At 38.4% G+C, this 20,083-nt stretch overlaps 1 protein-coding gene across 1 annotated transcript; it reads left to right on the forward strand.

Annotated features, from left to right (window-relative positions):
- The first annotated feature begins 17,481 nt into the window (after nt 1-17,481).
- LOC106360600 (putative FBD-associated F-box protein At3g50710) lies at nt 17,482-19,504 on the forward strand. Its single transcript, XM_013800221.3, has 3 exons — nt 17,482-18,753; nt 18,826-18,954; nt 19,047-19,504. The coding sequence occupies exons 1-3, from the start codon at nt 17,884-17,886 to the stop codon at nt 19,332-19,334; spliced, it is 1,287 nt and encodes a 428-aa protein (XP_013655675.1). The 5' UTR covers nt 17,482-17,883; the 3' UTR covers nt 19,335-19,504.
- Nucleotides 19,505-20,083: the final 579 nt, after the last annotated feature.

The following is a 20,083-nucleotide window of genomic DNA, read 5'->3' on the forward strand; positions in this document are numbered from 1 at the left end:
CATTTGCTTGCAACTTTTTTTTTAACAACATTTTATTAGTACTTTAAATAGTATATGACCAATACAAGAATCTAACCAACCAAAACAGTAGGATTGTATTAAAAACTACAAGAGATTGGTCCTCCATAGAATGCTTAGAAAGAGCATCTGCCGCCATGTTTCTTTCTCTATTCACACAACCCAATGAGCAATCAGAAAGCAAAGATATCCACTATCGGATGTCATGTATGATATTACCCAATTGGATATGATCAATCACAATAATATTAATGATGCACTCCAATTCCTTGTTGTCTCCTTCAAACCAAACCCTTCTCCATCCTTTAGTCCATACTTGTTGAAGAACATATAAAAATGCCAATGCCTCACCTTGCAAAGGTGAATTAACATTTTCCAGTTTCGCCATTCCATAGCATATATGATCTCCTTTATGGTTTCTTACAATCCCGCCGATTCCCGTGAATATACTCCCTTCCTTGTAACTACAATCAAAGTTACATTTTATCCAGTCCTAAGGTGGAGGCTCCCACTGTGAAGACCTTGGGATTCTTGGTACCTTAGACTTTCCAGACATAAATTGAATATTCCATTCTCCGTTAGCCTCAGTGACTCTTTGAGCATCCTCCATAGGGTGCACATTTCTCTTAGCAAATAGAAACTCATTCCTCGATTTCCATATATACCAGATGACCAGAAGGAAATCTTAGATAAATCTTTTGGTGTTTCCTTACTCTTATAAGTATTATATAGAGCTGCGATATTCTGTTCCAGATAAAAAGATTGAATATTATGAACTGGAAAACCTGAAACACCTCCATATGGCTAACGCATGAGGACAGAGGAACATCACATGGTTGATAGTCTCTTCTTCCATACAACAACGCTGAAAAACTGGATCAGTGTTTATTCCCCGAGTACATAACTGAACATAAGTAGGCAATGCACCCGAAATTGTTTTCCATAGAAACTGCTGAATCTTAGGCAATATTTCAATTTCCAATTTCTTTCTTATGAATTAACAAGTCTAGAGGTTGTAGATTTATAATGATTTTAATTTGTTTCTGCCTTTGTGGATTTATAATTCCTTGTATCATGATATGATTCTATAATTTTACAATAAATATGAAGAAATCAAAATTAAACAAACATCACCAATTTGTAAGCTTGAAAAAACTTCGCAAAAGTCAATTCATATACTAATTAAATCAAGCAAAAAGTTATATTTTAAAAATAAAGAATCATGTCATATACATTAAGAAAAAGAAAGTTCACAAAATAAGCTATTGAGATCTGGTTAAAAAAAAACTAATAAACCTCCTAATGAATAAAAATTAATTTAATATTTGAATCAAACTTAATAATTTATATTTAAATAAAAAACTAATACTTGTTTACAACCCAATGTTATTATATTATTTAATTTTGAGGTGGTCTAGATAATAAAATAATCAAGGAAACAAATATCTGTGATATTATTATGTTGCATGGAAACTCCGTTGAAGGTCCGTTTCACGTTTCGGAAACGTTTCGGAATCGCAATCTTTCGGAAACTTGCGGAAACGCATTGGAAACTCGTTTCTTAAAAATTTCAGTTTAGAAACTTAATGGAAACTTGCGTTTCTATTTTGGAAACTCGTGATTCTGTTTTGGAAACGTTTAAGAAACTCTTTTTTTTTATTTTAGAACAATTTCTATAAATAATAATAAATATACGGATTAGTTTGTTATTTTAATAAATTAGAACAACTTCTTCATGTTGTGAAAGGAACTGGAGCACTTACAAGTTTATACATTCAGCAACAAGAAACAAGATTGCTCCGCAACGAGCAGAAGATTTGGTATTTGTGCACACTAATCTTCGTCTTCTTGTGCACACTAATCTTCGTCTTCTATCCAGAAGAAGTCTTTTTTTTTTTTTGAATAAATGTAAAATTTTATTCAAAACTATCCTTTGTACATCAAGTGCTTCTATTTTATGTATAAATCAAGCAGAAAGCTCTAACAAACTAACTCAAAATTTCATGGCCTTGACTCTTTAGTCCCAAACCATGTGGTCAAGCTCTCCTCAAAATGTTTTTTCCCCAACCCCTTCACCATTAGAAGCTTTAAGCGGATTGCTTTATCCACAAATCTAGTAATCATGCCTGCACTTTGTGATTTTTCTCCATGTCTACGGTTGTTCCTTTCTCTCCATAAGGCATGAACCGTGGCTTGGAATGTGTATCGTAGAAGGAATCGTTTAGTTGGTGGTAAAGTGGTTTGCGAGACCATCCCAACTATTTGATTCCATTCCGTGGTGAAAGCTCCTTGCAAGATACCCCCCCCCCCCCCCCCCCCCCGCCAGATCCTTCCATACTTCCTTTGAGTATTTACAGTTGAAGAAGAGGTGACTACAAGTTTCGTTTGCTTCCTCACAGAGCACACACACCGGGTTGACTGCTATATTCCACATCTGCATTCTATCACAAGTTTGCAATCTTTCTCTCAAAGCTACCCATACCAGGAAGGAGTATTTTGGCGTTGACTGTGTAAACCAGATGCCCTTGCTCCACTCGCACCGAGGCGAACCAGAGCGAAGCTGCAGCCATGTTTTTTTTGAAGAAAAAAACCTTGCGTGGACTCCTTCTTTCTGTTTCCAGAGGGGAATATCTTCTTCTTGACTAATTGCAGACCGCAGGGAATCTATTTCATCTTCTACCTCGTTTAAAATATTTTCTCTGTGTCATCGTCTCCTTCTTCTTCTTTGGTTACCAAGAACGTCAGCAACTACTGCTTGCTCAGAAATTCCCATAACAATGCAGCCTCGATCACCCAACACATCCTTCAGGCAACCAAACTTCGACCAATTATCATGCCAAAATAATGTGTTCTGCCCATTCCTTACCTCCATTTTATAAAATTGCTTTGCAAGATCTCTGAGTTTGAGGAGTTTCCTCCATACCCAAGACCCCAAGCTAGTACTCTCTTTGATTTTCCAGAATGAGTCTTTCCTGATCAGATAGCACTGCACCCATCTAACCCAAAGCGATGCTTTTTCTGAGTGAATCCTCCATATTAATTTGAGGCTATGTACTGTATTCATCTCCTTCAGTGGTCGAATCCCTAGACCGCCCTCATCCTGTGGTAAACAAACATCCACCCAACTGACCTTTGCTTTACTCTTTTTCAGCTCTGGTCCCGACCACAAAAATGCTGAGCATAATCTTTCTATATCCTTCAAACAACTGCTGGGAAGTTTAAAGGCTTGCATCCAGAAGTTTGTGAGACTTGTAATGACTGATTTGATGAGTTGCAGAAGAAGTCTTGCATACAAGGATGGTCCCAATCATATGTGGGACGTTGGAGGTGATCAATTTGATTCACTGGATGAGACTAATCTTGGGAGACTTGAGTTTGAGGATCTTTCTCTTGATGAACCTGAGTTGGAAGAGGTCATGTTTGATGGAGCTAATGAAAATGAGGCTGAAGATGATGTTATTGGTCTTTGACTTTCTGTTATGATTTTTATTTTAGTTAAGCTATTTGATATTTAAGTACTGAGTTTTGTTATTTTGAATTTTTTATATGACTTTGATGCTTAATGATGATTTATTTTATTTTTCGTATAATTAAAAAGAATGGCTATTTATTTATTTGTATTATAAAATATACTAAACATAATCAAATGAATGCACATATTAATCAATTATATATATATATACTAGTGGTCTTCCGGCGCTACGCGCCGGATTCGTCTATTTTATACTTAAATGAAATTACAATTTATTTTATGGTCTTAGTAAAGAAAATATGTTCAAAATATAAAGATGAATATATGTTGAAAGAGTTTTTTCAAAAAAAAAAATATATATATATGTTGAAAGAGAATGATATTTTTTTAATTATCTATTTGATAGTAATTAGTGATAGTAGTGTATTACTTTGTTTTGAAGTTGTGTAGATCAATATAGAAAAGTATAAGTGATTGTGACTGCTTGATTCAATAAAAGTAGAATAAAAAGTTGATAGTCATAACAAAGTAAATTCATTTGAAACTGAAACATAAAATAAAATTGATATTAAAATGTAAATGCCTGTGTTTGTTTTTGTGATTATCTTGTTTAAAGGAAGATAATAAATTGTTTCATTCTCTTAAAGTTGTAACAATCTTCGCCTACTTTGTTTATGTCAAAGATGTGGCAATTTTTTGGGGGCTTTATTGGTTAAATACTTTGTCTTCAAAAAGATCATGAATCGAGTAAATAAATTCTTAATCATGCTTTTACATTGATCGGATTTTAATTGATTATTTTCTCAGGATAGCTTATTCAAAAATTCTTTTTCCTCTTCAAAATTGTCTATGTGTAACATTAATATATCATAAAGATATGTATCATTATCAGAGTTTCCGGATTGGCGAAGATGGTGGAGTTTTTTGAGAGATTGAGGTGGAAGAAGTATTGATTTAACCCCTCCGTGTAATGAGTTTCTGGATTGTCATTATCCCAACATTGATTAATTAACTAAATGTATTGATTCATCATCCTGAGTGGTTCGGCTGGAAAATATTGTAGGCTAAGGTTTTTGAAATAGACGTCAGGGTCTCTGTCTGAAGAGTTTCCATCATAGCTGTCAATGCTTTCGTTTGAGTTATAGTTGTTGACTAAAGTATTTAATACCATCTAATTTGTTCTTTTGTGTTTTTTGAATATAGTTGAGAAATATGTTTTCCTGCGAATCTTAAATATTTATTTTATATTTAATTAATAATAATAATAAATTTTAGATTTTTATTTTATTTTTCTTTTTACATATCATATATTTATTTCATCATTTAAAAATCATGAAAATTTAATTATTTATTATTTGTCTACTTTAATTTTAGTAGTTATATATTGAATTATTATTTAAAACAGTTGTTGCTTATATTTAACACAGTAAATATATAATTGTTTTTGTACGCTAATTTATTGAATCGAATAACACTATCTTCTTCTTTTATTTCTCAAATTATAAATTGAAACGGTGGAAAACAACGAATCTATTATTATAAGTTAGCTAAGCAGCATTAAAACCTAATAGTAACTATTATTCTTTATAGATATACATGTTTGTTTGAATCTATATATGTCGATATTTTGAAAACCAAATGAACTATGTTAATAATAGGGAGAATTGCCAAGTGTGACTCAAAACTTGGAGTCAAACCCAAAACAATACCCCAACTTGGGTCAAACGCAAAAGTAACCTAAAAGGCTATTGAAATTACAACTATCCCCTTGTGACCAAACAAAAAAACGGAATTTTTTTTACGTTTCTACCCCTCGCAAGTCGTCTGTTTAGACGACTTGAAAATAAGTCGTCCAGACGACTTAACTGAAAGTCGTCTGGACAGTTAGTCTTAAACATAATTTAAAAATTTTGTAAAAAATATTTTGATAAGTGAAAAATGGGAATTATGTAATTAACATATGTCTTAGAAGGTATAAATTAAGATATAACAAATTTCAATTGTTTTCAGCATAGATGAGTGAAAGTAGTGAGTCATGATATTCTTTAGTTTATGTTTCATCAACATATGTTGTAGTATTGTATGTGTTCTTAGGGTTAGATTTTGGAAAGCATTAAAACCGTTTTTGAAAATTTTTAAAATTACTTATGCGTGTTCATTTCTGTGTATAGTAAACACTATTTAAGTATAATTTGATTTTATAACGTGGTTAGTTAGTTAATCTAGTCATTTTAGTTTAGGGGTTCATTTTAGGGTCTAGGACGACTTAATATTTTGTCGTCTGAAAACAGACGACTAAATATTAAGTCGTCTGTTGTACATTATCAGCCAGAATAAGTCGTCTAAACCGGACCAAACCTTAAAGTTTACCAATGTACTTTTAAAGCTAACCGGATTATTTACCCAATATATAAGGTGATTTTTTTTTTTTTTGTTTCATTTTTCGCGAAATTCAGAAACCCTAACAGTTCTCTCTCAAAACCCTAACAGTTCTCTCTCAAAGGCGATTTCGAATTCCCACGATTTCCGAACAAACCATCGTTCTCAACGTCGGCTATCTATCTCACTTCATTCTCACCGTTGTCGCCGCAGCTTCTTCTAACCCTAGCGCCGCCGATTCCTCTAAACCCTAGCGCCGCCGATTCCTCTAAACCCTAGCGCCGCCGCTTCCACTATTTCCGAACAAACCGTCGCCCTCGCCACCGTGGTCACCAACGTTCTCACCGCCGCTTCCTCTAAACACTAGCGCCGCCGCTTCTTCTAAACCCTAGCGCCGCCGCTTCTTCTCTGTAAACCTTAGCGCCGTTTCTCTGTAAACCCTAACGCCGCTAAGTCATCAATCTCGAGGAAAAGATGAACATAAAACGTTGTCTCTATCAATTTACTCATTCTCACCGTTTCACGTTTATTTTTTCAGATCTATAACCGCAATGACGAGTACTCCAACTCCTTCTGCGACTGGAAGACTTGTAAGTAATTTAAGTCGTCCGGCTTTGTCTTCCAACTGGACGACTTAGTAGATGACTTAAATATAAGTCGTCCATTTGGAAGACTTTCCAGACGACTTAATTATAAGTCGTCTACTAAGTCGTCTGGACTTATATTGTTGTCTTTGATTATTTTGCAGACAAAAAGGATGGATATTCCAGAACTCCCCCGTAGGTTATACACATCAGGGGAAGAGCCAGAAGCCCACAATAGCATTTCGTATCATACGGATAACAGCAAGTTGCATACTGCTCTTAGGAAAGCTCTTACTGATGACGAATTTGAAGAGCTCAAGGAGTCGAGTTTGGGAGTTTTCATCAAGTTCAAGGAGCAGGGATTTGGTTGGGCTTCAAGGCTGGTTCACTACATGCTCAGTTTCAAGCTGGACATTAAGAAGAAGTATGAGATGTGGTCTCTCGTTGGTCCAGAACCTTTGAGGTTTTCACTGTTAGAGTTTGAAAACCTCACTGGTCTAAACTGCGAGTACATCGAGGACCTTGAGACACCAAAATGTGACGTTACCCCAGAGATGGTTTCTTTCTGGGGGATGCTGGGAGTTCATCTGGAAGCTGGGCCAACTACTGATCAGATAATAGCAGCACTGAAGAGATGCGGGGATTGGTCCAGGGAAGATCGCAAGCGGCTCGCGTACCTCTCCATCTTCACTGGATTCATTGAAGGGAGAAAGTTTTCAACCGCTACACGATCTACTCTGGCAAGGCTAGTGATGGATTTAGAACGGTTTGAGAATTATCCATGGGGGAGAGTCGCGTTTAAGGTGCTGATGGACTCTTTGTGGAACAAAGAAATTGCTGGCTGTTACACCGTGGATGGGTTTATACAAGTTCTTCAAGTCTGGACGTACACAGCTATGCCGGAATTGGGTGCTAGTATTGGTGGTCCCAGAGCAGACAGTCCGTCTCCACCGATACTGGCTTACGAGGGCAGCAGAGGCCGCAGATCAATGAAAGCTGCTATCTTGAGTCAGGTATTTACTTCAATCCAAAAGACTGCGCAGACGACTGGAAGTCGTCTGGAAGGTCGTCCAGCTTGACGACTTATCGGACGACTTATAATAAGTCGTCTGGAAAGTCTTCCCAGCTGGACGACTTATCGGACGACTTAATTTAGTCGTCTGGAAAGTCTTCCATCTGGACGACTTATTAGACGACTTATAATAAGGCGTCTGGAAAGTCTTCCCAGCTGGACGACTTATCGGACGACTTAATTAAGTCGTCTGGAAAGTCTTCCATCTGGACGACTTATTAGACGACTTATTATAAGTCGTCTGGAAGGTCTTCCATCTGGACGACTTATTAGACGACTTATAATAAGGCGTCTGGAAAGTCTTCCCAGCTGGACGACTTATCGGACGACTTAATTAAGTCGTCTGGAAAGTCTTCCATCTGGACGACTTATTAGACGACTTATTATAAGTCGTCTGGAAGGTCTTCCAGCTGGACGACTTAGTAGACGACTTATAATTAAGTCGTCTATTTAGTATTTTTTTTCAAATATCTAACTCGATTCTTCTATTTACTGCAGACCCGCGTGATCAACTTTGTTGAGAAGGACATTAGTGAAATGTGGCCAAAATGGGACTCTGAGGTTGAGGACCTGCCCGCGGAGAACATCATTAAAGTCATGTATGAGCGGAGACCGTGGAAGTGGACCATGGATTGCTGGGAAGTCACTGGTACTAAGGTCAATACAAAACCTAAGGTTGTGACTCCATCGAAGAAGGCCAAAGAGATGGTTGTGTTGGAGGAGGAGGAGGAGGAGGAAGACAATCCAAGACCTCGGAAGAAAGCTCGTAAAGAGGCTCCTGAAGAGGCTAGAGAAGAGGCTAGAGAAGAGGCTAGAGGGGTGACCAGAGAGGAGTTGGAAATTATGTTCAAGGGCGTAGCTGAGGCTATGAAAAAAGGGTTTAATAAGTGCATGAGGGAGTTTAGGAAGTTGTCTGATAGATTGGAAGCTGTGGAGAAGAAGGTTGGTGTCACCAATCAGGCTACCCCTCCACCTCTAACCAATCAGGCTACCCCTCAAGATAAACAGCCTACCCCTCTTGCCAAAGAAACCGGGGGTAGAAACAAACAGGCTACCCCTCATGCCAATGAAACCGTGGTTAGTAACCAGCCTCCTCCTCATCAAACCAAACAGCAGCCTCCTCCTCCTCAAAAGAAACAGCAGCAGCCTCCTCCTCTTCAAAAGAAACAGCCTCCTCCTCAAAAGAAACAGCCTCCTCAAATCAAATATGTTAGTATCAAATCCAGGGTTAACTAGTTGTCCAGACGACTGTAAAAGTTGTCTGGACGACTAGTTGACCCTGGACGACTTAAACGTAAGTTGTCTGGACGACTAGTTGACCACGGAAGACTTAATTTTAAGTCGTCCAGGGTCAACTAGTCGTCCAGACAACTTTTATTTAAGTCGTCCAGGGTCAACTAGTCGTCCAGACAACTTTTATTTAAGTCGTCCAGGGTTAACTTGTGTGCAACTTTTATTGCAGAGATGGTTGCCGGAGGATACAGCAACCGAGGCGAACTCGGTAAATAAAGCAGATGGTGTCACCTCCAAAGAGATTGTTGCTGTCACTTCCACCGATCACCAACCGAGCCTCGCTTCCACAGATCAACAACCGAGCCTCGCTTCCACCGAGCCAAGCGATCCAGTTTCACAACCGAGCCTGGTTGTATTGGACAAGCGTGCAAAGAGTAAACGAGCGAAGAAACCTGCTCCTACTGTGAGATCTCCTTATATGGCAGAGAAAAAAAAAGATAAAGTGGCAGCCTATAATCCATTTCCGCCAGTAAACAAAGAAAAGTTGAAGGAACTCGCTGATTGGTTGAAAACTGATCCGTAAGTGATTGCTTTACCCATAATAGCTTGATTTAGTCGTCCAAAACTGATTGCTTTTTTGTTTGCAGTCATTATTTAACTAAGATCGAGGACAAACCACGTACATCACCAACAAGGTGGTACCACTTCCTCCGGACAGCCAGAGGATGGCTGGAAGACTGCGTAAGTCTTCTGCACACGATTTAAGTCGTCTACAAAGTCGTCCAAGTAGACTACTTTCCAGACGACTTAAAGATAAATCGTCTGGAAAGTCGTCTACTTGGACGACCACGTAGACGACTTAAATATAAGTCGTCTTCGTCTGGTAACTTCTAACTTGTTATATTTAATATGCAGCATATAGATGCTTGGATTAATGTGCTAAGGCAGAGGTATCAGGAGAACCCACAAGCTTTCAGGAGCGAGCGAATGTGCTTCCTGGATCACAACTTTTCTCAGTCTTGGAGAGAGCAGTATCAGCTCTTCAAAACATCGGAACCTGATCACAAAGGTTTAGGAAGAGTTCTACCTGGTGGGGCGTCGTATTTTTATGACGGATCAATACCTTCATTTTGCCAATCAAACAAGAAGTGGGGGGAGGACATTGATGATATCTATGCGCCAGTGAACTTGGACGACAAGCATTGGGTTGCTATTTGGATATCGATCCCTAAGAGGCACATAGTCGTCTGGGACAGCATACCTTCATCTAGTGTACCAGACGCATGGGATGCGATAATGGAGCCTTTTCTCCAGATGGTCCCTTATCTGCTTGTTGAGTGCGCAGCCACCGACGAAATGCGGGTCAAATACGGGTTGGAGCCATACACATATGAGAGACCGCTGAAAGGTGTACCCACGGCCAACAATGGTGATTGTGGCGTGTACACTGTAAAGTACATTGAATGTCATGCGCTCGGGGGCTCCTTTGACCCTAAAGACTTTGCTAGGTGCAACGCGAAGAAAATGAGGGATAATATGGCGGTGGATATATGGAAGGAGCTTGTTGATCAGCATCTGAAAGAAAATGTGGATGGTGATAAGTTCGTGGGCATGTATGATTAGATTTGTATTTGAACATGATTTTTTAACATGATTTTTGTATTTGAACATGATTTTTTAACATGATTTTTGTATTTGAACATGATTTTTTAACATGATTTTTGTATTTGAACATGATATAAGTTGTCTGGAAGAAATAAGTCGTCTGGAAGGTTTTCCAACTGGACGACTTACAAATAAGTCGTCTGGAAGGTTTTCCAACTGGACGACTTACAAATAAGTCGTCTAGAAGGTTTGGACGACTTATTATAAGTCGTCTGGAAGGTTTTCCAACTGGACGACTTACAAATAAGTCGTCTAGAAGGTTTGGACGACTTATTATAAGTCGTCTGGAAGGTTTTCCAACTGGACGACTTACAAATAAGTCGTCTAGAAGGTTTGGACGACTTGAAGGGATAGTAGAAGGTAGTCTAAAAATAAAATACACTTGAAGGGATAGTAGAAGGTCGTCTAAAAATAAAATACACTGGACGACTTAGTAGAAGGTCGTCTAAAAATAAAATACACTGGACGACTTAGTAGAAGGTCGTCTAAAAATAAAATACACTGGACGACTAAAAATTTAGTCGTCTGGACGGGTAATCAAGACTGGACGACTTAAATTTAGGTCGTCTGGACAACTAGTCAACTGGTTGTGTACATTGTGGTTTCGTATGGCCAGTTTCCTTGCAGTTTGAGCATCTCCGTGCCCTGTGTTTCTTCCTGGGTTTGTGTCCTCTCATCCTAGATAGCTCCAACCAAGATTGCCATCTTGATTTCTTCGGTCTCCCCCGACCACGCTTTAGTTCTGGAGGAAAGCATTCTCGTTCCTCAATATGTTGTGACACGATAGGATATATATTCTCTGAGTATCCTGCATACAGATAATTCTTTGAGTACAGTGGACATACAAGTGTGGAGATATGCAAACCAGCATGTATTCCAGCAGCTATAGCATGAGAGCAAGGTATTTTCTCCACTCCATAGACACCACAATCACACTTTGCATGTTCCAAATCAACCACACAGTCCATTTTGCCACCTTTGACAAAGAAATGCCATCCATCAATTGGTTCGACCGTCATCGTACCCGCTATCTCTTCTCGAACAGCAAGCAAGTATTCAACACCCCCGCTATGTTCAGTTGTGAGACTCAAAGCATCTTGTCTCCTTTTCCAATACCATTTTCCTAACTTCTGCCTTATGAACTCCAGCAGGAACGTAATCGGAAATCCTCTTGCTCGCTTCAGTGCGGAATTAATAGATTCAGCAATGTTGCTTGTTTTTATGTTGAACCTGTTCCCCTTACAATAAACCCTTGACCATAGCCTGACGTCGGCTTTCTCCAAATACGTTGCAAGTTCCGGGTTTGCACTCCGTATCTCAGCCATGTACCGGTCAAAATCGTAAACCGTGTGAGCATAAGCAGCCCCTTTCACCAAGTACATGAGATGTTTCCCTTTAAACTTTTTGACAATGTTATCTTGAAGGTGATAATAACATATTCCTCGGGTTGCCCAAGGAAACACCTTATCACACGCACTTTTAATGGCCTTGTGCCGGTCGGAGACTATCACCAGAGGCTTGTCATGAGATATACAACTAGCCAATTTTGTGAAAAACCATTCCCAAGAAGGTATATCTTCCTCATCCACGATCCCAAAAGCCAATGGGAATATCTGAAAATTGCCATCTTGTGCGGCTGCAACTAACATAGTTCCTCCATACTTTCCACTTAGGTGAGTTCCATCCACCACAATGACCCTTCTCTGATACTTAAAACCTTTGATAGAAGCTCCAAAAGAGAGAAATAGATACTTAAATCTTTTCATAGAATCAAGTTCTATCGCCGTGATAGAATCAGGATTTGCAATGGAGATTTGCTCGAGATATGATGCCAGACGCGAATACCCTTCTTCTGCTGATCCTCTCACCAATCTTTGTGCATATAACAGTGCTCTGTATGAAGTGGTGTAATCAAGCGCCATGCCAAACATGTTCCTCATTGCATCAGTGATATGCTGCGGAGTTATCCCATCAATGATTCCAACACGATCAATGAAAAGACTACCTACATACTTCGGAGTACAGTGTCTCCGCTGAGCGATTCGGTCTCCCGCTGAGCATAAATGTTTTTCCACATACTTTGTTACCCAAAACGTGTTTGTCCCATGTTTGACACTCGCTCTGACCTTCCATCCACAATAGCTAACCGGACATGTTGCCACAACGAGAGTTTTCGTTGATTTGTATAATCTGAAAGAAAACTTACCCCTCACTGCTGCCAACCGCAGCTCTGAAAGCAGTGCACCCTTGCTAACAAAACTCTGGTTGACATAGATACTGGTACCATTCGATTTTCCTCCTTCAATAGCATTTGTCTTAGCATATGTCTTTTGGATTTCTTCAAAACAAATATTATCATCATCTTCCTCGTCCTCATCTGGAACCTTTCCATAAAGACTGTAATCCCCACCATTCTGATCCGTTTCACCAACAATAGAATTATCAGCATCCTCCTCCCCATTTTCCTCCTCCTCATTATCACCAACATCTTCAAAACATTCATCAGCTTCATCATCATCACCAACATCTTCTTCCCATTCACCAGCTTCATCATCATCACCAACATCTTCTTCCCATTCACCAGCTTCATCATTATCACCAACATCTTTTTCCCATTCACCAGCTTCATCAATATCCCTTTTCTCTGAAACCGTTTCGACCTTGCTGCGGCTTGATACACAAAGACATACTCTATGGGTTTTGAGTATCTCCAGCAAGTTTCGAACTTGTCTATCACTTGTAACATGAATGGGAAGACTGCCTGGAGCCATCATCATTTCTGCTGGTAATGAGTAGCTAATCTCCACACTCACTGTTCTCATGTCCAGGTTATAATCTTCTTGAGCCATTGCAACAAGTTCAGCATGTGTTGAATCTTCATTCAATAAAAACAATCTTGCTCCTTTGAGATCATCAACCACAAAATCCCAACGGAAATCTCTCAACAACCATTCTCCATACACTGCATGTAACTGAAAAATCATCTGCAAATATTCAAAATAAAACACATTAGTAAACATAGAGAAAATGAAGAAGTTCAATAAACATTGCCGCAGACGACTTAGCATTAAGTCGTCCAGAAGACTTAAAGGTAAGTCGTCTAAAGAGGTCACTTTTGCAATTGAAAATTAAAAGGGACGACTTAATTCTAAGTCGTCCGGCTTTGTTTGTTAAAAAAAAAACTTCAGACGACTTATATATAAGTCGTCTACGAGAAACGGGCTAGTTTTGCATTTGACCGAATCGTGTCAGATCTTTGACTATTTCTGGACGACTTATAATTCAGTCGTCTCTGGGAAAGTTAAAATTTCAATATTTTATGAAAACTTGACGACTTACGTGTAAGTCGTCCTAGGTTAGTTTTGTAATTGAAAAATAAAACTTGAAATTTAACTTTCTCCAGACGACTTAGATGAAAGTCGTCCAGCTAAACGACTTAATTTAAGGTCGTCCGGGATAAGCAAGGTTTGACCAGAAAATTGGGAAAAATTCTGGACGACTTTGCTTTCCCCGGACGACTTTAAATTAAGTCTTCTGGAGGGACGACTTTATATTAAGTCGTCTGGTTAAAGTTAAATTATGAAGTTTTTTTTTCAATTACAAAACTAACCTAGGACGACTTACACGTAAGTCGTCAAGTTTTCATAAAATATTGAAATTTTAACTTTCCCAGAGACGACTGAATTATAAGTCGTCCAGAAATAGTCAAAGATCTGACACGATTCGGTCAAATGCAAAACTAGCCCGTTTCTCGTAGACGACGTATATATAAGTCGTCTGGAGTGTTTTTTTTTAACAAACAAAGCTGGACGACTTAATTTAAGTCGTCCGTTTGACCAGAAGACTCATCAGTAAGTCTTCTACATACAGATGACTTACTAGTAAGTCTTCTACGCGAACAGATCTTGAAAAAAAATTCAAATTCGTACCTTAAACTAGGTGAGATGACTTCGTTTGCACACAGGGTCTTCTCCAACCACCCAGAACCTCAAACGAAAGCAACCGTAAGTCAAAACGAAAGAAATATGGCTCTGTCAACCATAGCCCATATTTTGAATCAAAAGCTTGAGTTTTTTGGATGAATATAGAGAGAAAGTGAAAGAAATGTTGTTTTTAGTTCATAACAATTGAAACAGAGAGAGTGTAAAGAGATTTACGTGCATTAAAGGGCAATAAAAGCTCCAAACAGTTCGTACAAGGTTGTTGCCACTATTCATTGCAGTGGCAATATTGTAAATACTTGAAGAAGATGAGGTTGAGACAGTAAAGAAGCCATTTTTGAAAAAAAAAAAAAAATGTTAATGGCATTTTCGTAGATAAAATGCAGGTGTGGGGTTAAAATCTCAAAAAAAAAGGAGTCAAAAGAAAAGGTTAGTTTTCTGTTTGACTCCAAGTTTTGAGTCACTTTTGCAAAAAGCCCTTAATAATATGATCAAACATTTTTTTCTAAATTTTGAATTTTCCAAAAATGTAACGAATTTCCAAAAAGAATATAAAATATATATATTTAAAATAGTGTATAATTTTATATTTCTTGTATTAATTCATAAGACTATAGATCTTTAATTATAATAATAAAATAACTGATTTAAATAACTGATTCATAAGACTATATATAGATCTTGTAGTAAACCAGCTATTCACTTTTATAGGCATTTAGTGTGCCTCTTTACATTAGTGATTTGATTTGGTTATCTTAATCAAGCATGATTTCAGCTTTCTGCAGCCTTCCAGGTTCTATTATTCACGTGATTATCACTTCCATTTTATTGCGGACAATTATCATTTCTTAAGGTCACAGTTTGTAAATATTAAATAGTTATGTGGAGAATAAATTAAAAACATCCAAAGAGGTTTGTATTTCTTAGAGGATCATGACGTTGATGTTAATTTAGGATTGATTCCACTAAAATATAAAAATGTCTTGTTTCTTTCCAAACATTTGATAGTCGATTACAAATTTGATTTTTTTTAAATACGTAAGTTCAATAATAAGAAGTTCGGTTGCTATCAAAGTATCCTTGGGCGAGTATCAGTTCTGGAAGATCTGGTTTTGGAAAGTACCAGTAATCGACTCAAGTTAGTTGATGGTGATATGATAAAGAAAAACAGATATAGATACTGCCGCGAGTTGCTCAAAAAAAAAAAAACTGCAGCGTAATGTATATTAAACCCTTCTCTGGTCGTAGAGAAATGCTTGTTTTGATCTTCCAAAGTCAACTTTTGCTGAAACTCACTAAAGTTCTTATTATACATTATAATCAAAACGGAATGAGTTGATCATATCTATTCACATGTTTAACTCATAATATACAAACGACAAAGAAAAAAAAGTAGATTGTTGACTTTGGTGACAAACTTTAGATTAATCAATCGGATGGATTGATATATTAACATCGCAGTGGAGAGCGCCTTCTGCATATTCCCAATATTTGCTCTCAAATACCTCATATGGCATCAGATTGAATCCCACTTCTTATATGAAGTTCATAAACAATTTTAATCGCATGTATCAACCCCACAAGTGCTCCTCCTTTCTTGACATTACGGGCTTCCCAAAATCAGAACATGCACGGGTCAGAAGATCACTAACCATGTAGTAACCAGCCAAATATTCAGGAGTGGCACCGATTGGCACTTGTGAATCATAAACTACAAGTCCGAGCTACAATACGTATAACATGTTAACTATGGAACAATCATAAAATATGACAAACAATCTAAGAGCACAACTTACTTTTGACCACTTGCTTAATGGGTCTGGATTGACTCCTCTGTTCAAAAGCACATCAGCAAGATCCCGTCTCCGAGTCTAAAAACAAAACAAACATCACGCTTGCATAACAACAAAAGACATAAGCTATAACCAAGGATATATCAGAACCAAGATCACCTTAAGTGTGTTTGTCCAGATAGATGAAGGCCTTTGCTTATCAAAGGCATCAATTATTTCCATAAGTTTAATTTCCATAAGTTCAACAGGAAGAAACAGCTGCATGAGAAAACCCCAATTCAACCTCCATAAGTAGAGAGCATTGGCAACATCAAAAAAGGAACTTGAAATAAAAGAAAAGAGAGAGTAAATAAACCTCAAACAAAGTTCCAATAAGAAGACTATAGCCATAATAAGAAGCAAGATCAGATTTGAGCTGTTCAGCGCAATCTTTCCTGCTCGCTCCCTTTGGCCTCAGACCGTTAAAATTCGACAGAGCTCTAACAACTGAAAGAAACATGAAATGACTATTATACAAACATTCAACGGTATATAAAGAAACAAACTTTGAGAAATGTTACTGACTCTCTTTGATTCTACTTTGCGGTAGAGGAAGATCAGGTGGCCCACGAGATTCTTCTTCAAGCTCCTGGACACATAACAAAACAGCAGTTAGTTCTTGTCTCATTCTCATGGAAGGAACCAAGATTCGTTACCTCTTCAGTTGGCAGGCGAAACGTATCATGTTCAGATTCTTCACTAGGTCCAACTTCCTTGTTGAAACCGAGATGCTCAGCATCAGCATCTTCCTCCTCTTTCGCTTTCGCTCTGTCAATAAATATCGTTTGAGATGAACTGTACATTGCAGGAAGTTGGGATGCCATAATTATAGCTGAAGCTGAAGCCGGTTATGGTGGGATACGAAGAGGTAGATTGATTGCTTCTAGTGAAAGGAGTGGATTAACTACAGGTAACGCGGAGTAAAGAACAGAGTTATGGATGGTGGAGACGTTAAGTAGTTCGGAACGTCGCTTTAGGCTTCTGTGTGTTTTCATCGTTGAGTTCGCGGCGCTAGAAGAAGACGATAGAAGGAAGAACCCTAATGCACGTGGGTTTCCAACATGTGTGTTTAACTTTGGGCTTCCGGTTTGGGCTAAATGTGCAAAATAAATAAAAGCCCAGATCATATCAATGTATTAAGAGACCCAACAGAAAACCAAAAATCACAAACAGCTTTAGGTGTCGACACGTATCGGCGATTGCCCCTCCCTCCATGGTGACGTGGCGCAAGGAGGAGAGAGTATATCCTACTTTATTGTATAAGATATATACACGTTTCTAAAACGTTTCCAAAACAAATAAAAACACAAATCACGTTTCCACGTTTTGAAACGTTTTGTTTTCGCGTATCCGTTTCCGTTTCTATGCAACCTAGTTATTAGGTTTCTCATCCCTATTATTTTTATGAAAGGACCATTTTGTGTTTGTCAACTTATTTTATTACAAATTACAATCAACAAAACAAATATCTCAGCCCAATTTAACTGGCTCATTAAGTATCTCAGCTCCTCGTTTCCTTTCCGCTTTAAACGCACAGAGAAACATCAAATCTGCAATCTCCATGGAAAAGTATCCCTCTTTCTTATTCGGAATGCTTCATGGTTTAGGTTTTGGGTATTTGTTTTTCGATTCCTCTTAGGCTTCTAGTCTTCTTGTTAATTTCGGAGGATTTGATTAGGGCTTGGATATGATGGATAGGATCAGTAATCTGTCGGATGATTTGCTCTTGAAGATTTTCTCCTACCTCCCTACCAAATACGTTGTCACGACAACGCTCTTGTCCAAAAGATGGAAGTCTGTCTGGACGATGGTCCCAAGATTTGATTTTGACGATGGTTTCGAACTCGACCCTTCCCGATACGAAACATTCATCAATCACGTGGGCAGAACTATGTCGTTGCGCACATCTCCGGTTCTGGAATCTCTGAGATTCGACGTCGGTCCTTGTTGCAGTCCCGAAGATATGGTAACGTGGATCAGAACAGGGATGGTTCAGGGCGTGCACGAGCTTGAGATCTTCCACACTGAAGAACACTTAAAGGAACATAGACCAATCAAGTTACCAAAGAGTCTTTATACTTACGAGAAGCTCGAGGTCTTGAAACTCACTTACTCGATTGGTCTGGATGTTCCTGTCGATGTTTGGCTTCCTTCTTTGAAGACGTTGCACCTTATCAGTGTAAAGTACGAGACCAAAGATTGTCACAGTAGGCTTTTGTCAGGATGTCCTGTTCTTGAGGAGTTGGTGCTGGACAAGAGTTTAAACAGCCACTCTTTGAGAACTTTCTATGTTGAAATGCCTAGCTTGCAGAGGCTATCTGTAGTTGATGTATGTGAAGAACCGAACTACGGTCTTGATGGGCTTCATATGACTGTGATCAATGCCCCGTCTTTGATGTATTTGAACTTTGTAGATTACCATGATGACTTGTGTTTGTGTGAGAACATGCCTGAGGTGGTTGTGGCAAATGTTAAAGTTGTGTACAATAGTCCTGAGAAGCTACTGGGTTCTATTCCATCAGTCAAGCGTCTCTGCTTATGTTTACCCGCTTCATTGGTAATAAAATAGACCATTTTGTGTTTCATCTGATTACTGCTCTGCCTATGTTTTCAAACATTCTCTATGCAGCTTCTCAGCTGCTTTGGATTTGATCACCTTGTTCATTTGGAGCTATGTGCAGCTTCCCGAGGGTGGTGGGATCTACTTACTTGGATGCTAGAAAGTTCTCCTAAACTAAAAGTTCTCAAAATATTTGTGGTATCTCTTTTACCGAGCCTGATGGTTTCAGTTTGTTTATTCAAATGTTTCACTGTCGTAAGTCTGACATACAATAACGTGTGTTCTGTTAGTGCAATGAACTCCCTTGTACCACGAAGTCCATTAGAGGTCACTGGAAGGGACCAACTTCGGTTCCTGAATGTTTGATGTCCCATTTACATACTTTCAAGTGGAAGAATTACAACACAAAAGACGAAGAGAAGAAAATAGTGGCGTACATCCTCAATAACGCAAGACAGTTGAAGATTGTGGGTATCTCTGGGTCGAGATACTATTCAAAGGAAGAGAGATTGAAGAAACTCAATGAGTTGGTTTCGCTGCCTAGAGCTTCAAACTCCTGTCAGCTTCTCATGGACTGAAAAAAGATTGTCATATTATGTTCCAGTAAAATTCCTGTCTAAAAGTCAGATGTGTTAGTTAGATGCTCTTTAGGGCTGGGTTCGCGGGTCAACCCGCCCCGCATGACCCGCCAACCCGCGGATCGACTCTATTTTTTAAACTCAAAATTCCGATCGATTTTTTAAACTCAAAATTCCGACCCGCATAACCCGCGAAAGAAAAATCGTAAACCCGCATCCGCCCCGCTAAGATTGCGGGTAACCCGCGGGGCCCGCAGATAATATTAAATTTAATAAATAATTATTTTTTTTATCAATTAATTACTTTTTATAATAAAAATTATACATTTATAATTTAAATTATATAATTTTCATTAATTTATATATTTTTTACATATTTTCATTTTTATTTTTATTTATTTTAAAAAAATTTAGAAAAAAATAATATTTTTTTTATTTTACGGGTCGGCGGATACCCGCGACTCAAATTTGGTTGACCCGCACCCGCCCCGCTAAAAATCGACTCAACCCGCACCCGCACCCGCATGCTGAAATTTGTAAATCGATCGACCCGCACCCGCCCCGCGGCGGGTCAAACGGGGCGGGACCCGCAGGCAATGACCCAAATTCCTTATGTTCTTGTTATTACATGTTAGAATATTAGAGGAAGCATTAGTTTCACAAAAAAAAAAAAAGGAAATTAGAGGAAGCAGAGTTTACTTGTATTTAGGATGTGGTATCTTTCTATGTATATCAGAGGAAGCGGTAGG

Source organism: Brassica napus, chromosome C8 (genome assembly GCF_020379485.1).
Source record: "Brassica napus cultivar Da-Ae chromosome C8, Da-Ae, whole genome shotgun sequence".
Lineage (NCBI taxonomy): Eukaryota > Viridiplantae > Streptophyta > Magnoliopsida > Brassicales > Brassicaceae > Brassica > Brassica napus.

What these genes read in the sequence shown, in the direction of transcription:
- LOC106360600 (XM_013800221.3), top strand. Translation starts at nt 17,884, where the DNA reads ATGATGGATAGGATCAGTAATCTGTCGGATGATTTGCTCTTGAAGATT. An exon ending in TATGTTTACCCGCTTCATTG is followed by an intron (nt 18,754 to 18,825) that starts GTAATAAAATAG and finishes TTCTCTATGCAG; the next exon opens with CTTCTCAGCTGCTTTGGATT. An exon ending in AAGTTCTCAAAATATTTGTG is followed by an intron (nt 18,955 to 19,046) that starts GTATCTCTTTTA and finishes GTGTTCTGTTAG; the next exon opens with TGCAATGAACTCCCTTGTAC.